Below are 2,254 nucleotides of genomic sequence, written 5' to 3' on the forward strand. Positions count from 1 at the left end.
TGTATTTTACTTCAATCACTCGCTTCAAAAAAATAAAAAATAAAAAAATAAAACCTGACCCGACTGTACCAGGCAGGAAGCAGTTTATAGATTAAGTCAAACCATTACAAACTCATAAAATGGGATAAAACAGACGTTTTACATGGTGGAATGTCACTGATTAAAACATAGGAGCTTAATCCGAGACCAGTTTGAGAATGAATAACGTCGGGAGACGAGTCTGACATTTTTTCCCCCACATTGGACTCCATTGGGAAGAAACCCGTGCATACTGCCTGCTTAAATGTTCGCTACGTCAGAACTTATTTGCCAAATGTGTTTCCATCTCTGCTATTGCGCATTAACTCTTACAGGATGGGGAATTGGTCTTGGCGGAGGTTTGCACTCTCCGAGTGCTTCTAGTTCTGCATTCTTTTATCATGCTGAACAAAGTACTCAATTTCCTTACTTGAGTCAAAGTACTGATCCAACTGGTCAAATATTTATTATTGTTTTGTTATTTATGTTTATTCATTTCTATATACAAAAAACCCAACAAATTCAATATACAATAAAAATACAAACCATAAATTAAATGAAAGGTAGCAGAAGAAGAAAACATAAAAAACTCTTTCTAAAATATTACTCCAATAAAAGTAAAAGTATCTTTGTCAAATTATTACTTGAGTATTAATTTGACAAAGCTGAGGAAACATTTCACAGTGATCTTTTTGTTGTTATTTGTAAAGTTTGTACTAGCTTGCTGAACTGAAATAAACATTTGTTYCAATAAACTAGAAACAAAACACAAAAGTGACTGGATGTTAAAACTTCCTTCATTAATCAGCACAGCACTGGTGTTGAGCATGTCCTTGTTGTTGGAGGATGATCACCTGGTGCCCCAGATGAAAAACACATCATCTAATACATTCCAGCCTTTCATAACAATACACATAAACGTCTAAAACACTAACTTAGGGCTTAAATGAGATGAGTCCATGGTAATATCTGAACTAATCTGGATCTAAACAAAGACTTGCAATAGTGCTGAAACATGTCTAGTATACCTAGTTTATCTATAAGGCAACACTAATAGGATAATAATGGACAAATTCTAAAAGAAACAATAAATGGGGACTTGATGATGATCTTAAAAAAATCAAAGACTTTTTTATTTGATAAACAAATTAAGTGAGGAGAGCGCATTTCCAACTGCTTGGGATATTATTATATATTATGACATTTCCTACTCCTGTTTTCAAATCTGGGAACAAACATGAAGCATGCATTTACAGGCCCATCAGCATGCTTCCTGAGTATTGAAAGCTTTCCAGAAAGAAAAAGAAAATCAATGGCAGGTTTTGAACTCTATCTTGACTTAAAGTCCAACATGTTCAGAGCACAGACCTCTCTGATCTCCAATATGTTTTAATTCTGAAAATGTGCTGAATCTTTGACATCTTCCCACCAGTAGATGGAGTTATAGAGCTCATTAAAAAACCCATTTAAACACACACACACCTCTCCCTGGCTTGAATTCATTTAGCAACAGAGACAAAAACAGTGGCACATTGTGGTTTGAGCAGTAAAATCTATTGCGTTTTATTAAAAGCAGTGYCAGATATGTTGTTAGCAGTGAAATACAGTGAGATWAAAAAAAAATCAGTCAGTGTGGGTGTGTCGCTTGGCGTTTGCACTCTGTCCTCTGTCGTCTACATTTGGTTGAGCTGTTCGGTGCTCTGGTTGTAGATGGGGTTTTGGTATTGGCAGTCTGAGAGGGAGGCGGCTGAAAAATGGGAGAGCAGTTCAGTGCAAGTTATTTTATTYTACATACATAAGGCACACGTCAAATCAGCACTCACTGTTAGCATCGGTGAATGCCGGAAAAGTTTTTTTTTCTTTTGTGGTAAACAACTCAGATTCCAATAAAGGTGAGATATGTGTAAAATGTTCATATAAGCAAACAAACTCACAAAAAAGCAATAATCTGCAAACCTCATAAACCTGGATTTTATTCACYATGAAATATTGTAAAAATAGATGTGGTTTAGCATTGTCTTGCTGAAATATGCAAGGCCTTGTCTGAAAAAGATGTCATCTGAATGGAAGCATATATACTCTTAAAACCTGTATCCAGGGCCAGACAGTGGTATAGGCAGGATGGACAAATGTTAAGGGCGCTGCTCATCTTCAGGGCCACACTGCCACAAATGGGGGACAAAAATTACACACACACACACACACACACACACACACACACACACACACACACACA

The 2,254-nt window shown here is 36.4% G+C and overlaps 1 protein-coding gene across 1 annotated transcript in view; it reads right to left on the reverse strand.

The window, feature by feature from the left end:
- Positions 1-1,556: 1,556 nt before the first annotated feature.
- Positions 1,557-2,254, reverse strand: part of LOC106525632 (uncharacterized) — a 10,147-nt gene continuing 9,449 nt past the window's right edge. Inside the window, exon 10 of the mRNA XM_014019929.1 lies at positions 1,557-1,765. Within this exon, the coding sequence (XP_013875383.1) occupies positions 1,692-1,765 (74 nt within the window). The 3' untranslated portion in view covers positions 1,557-1,691. The remainder of the gene's footprint in view (positions 1,766-2,254) is intronic.

This window comes from Austrofundulus limnaeus, unplaced genomic scaffold (assembly GCF_001266775.1).
Source record: "Austrofundulus limnaeus strain Quisiro unplaced genomic scaffold, Austrofundulus_limnaeus-1.0 Scaffold236, whole genome shotgun sequence".
Lineage (NCBI taxonomy): Eukaryota > Metazoa > Chordata > Actinopteri > Cyprinodontiformes > Rivulidae > Austrofundulus > Austrofundulus limnaeus.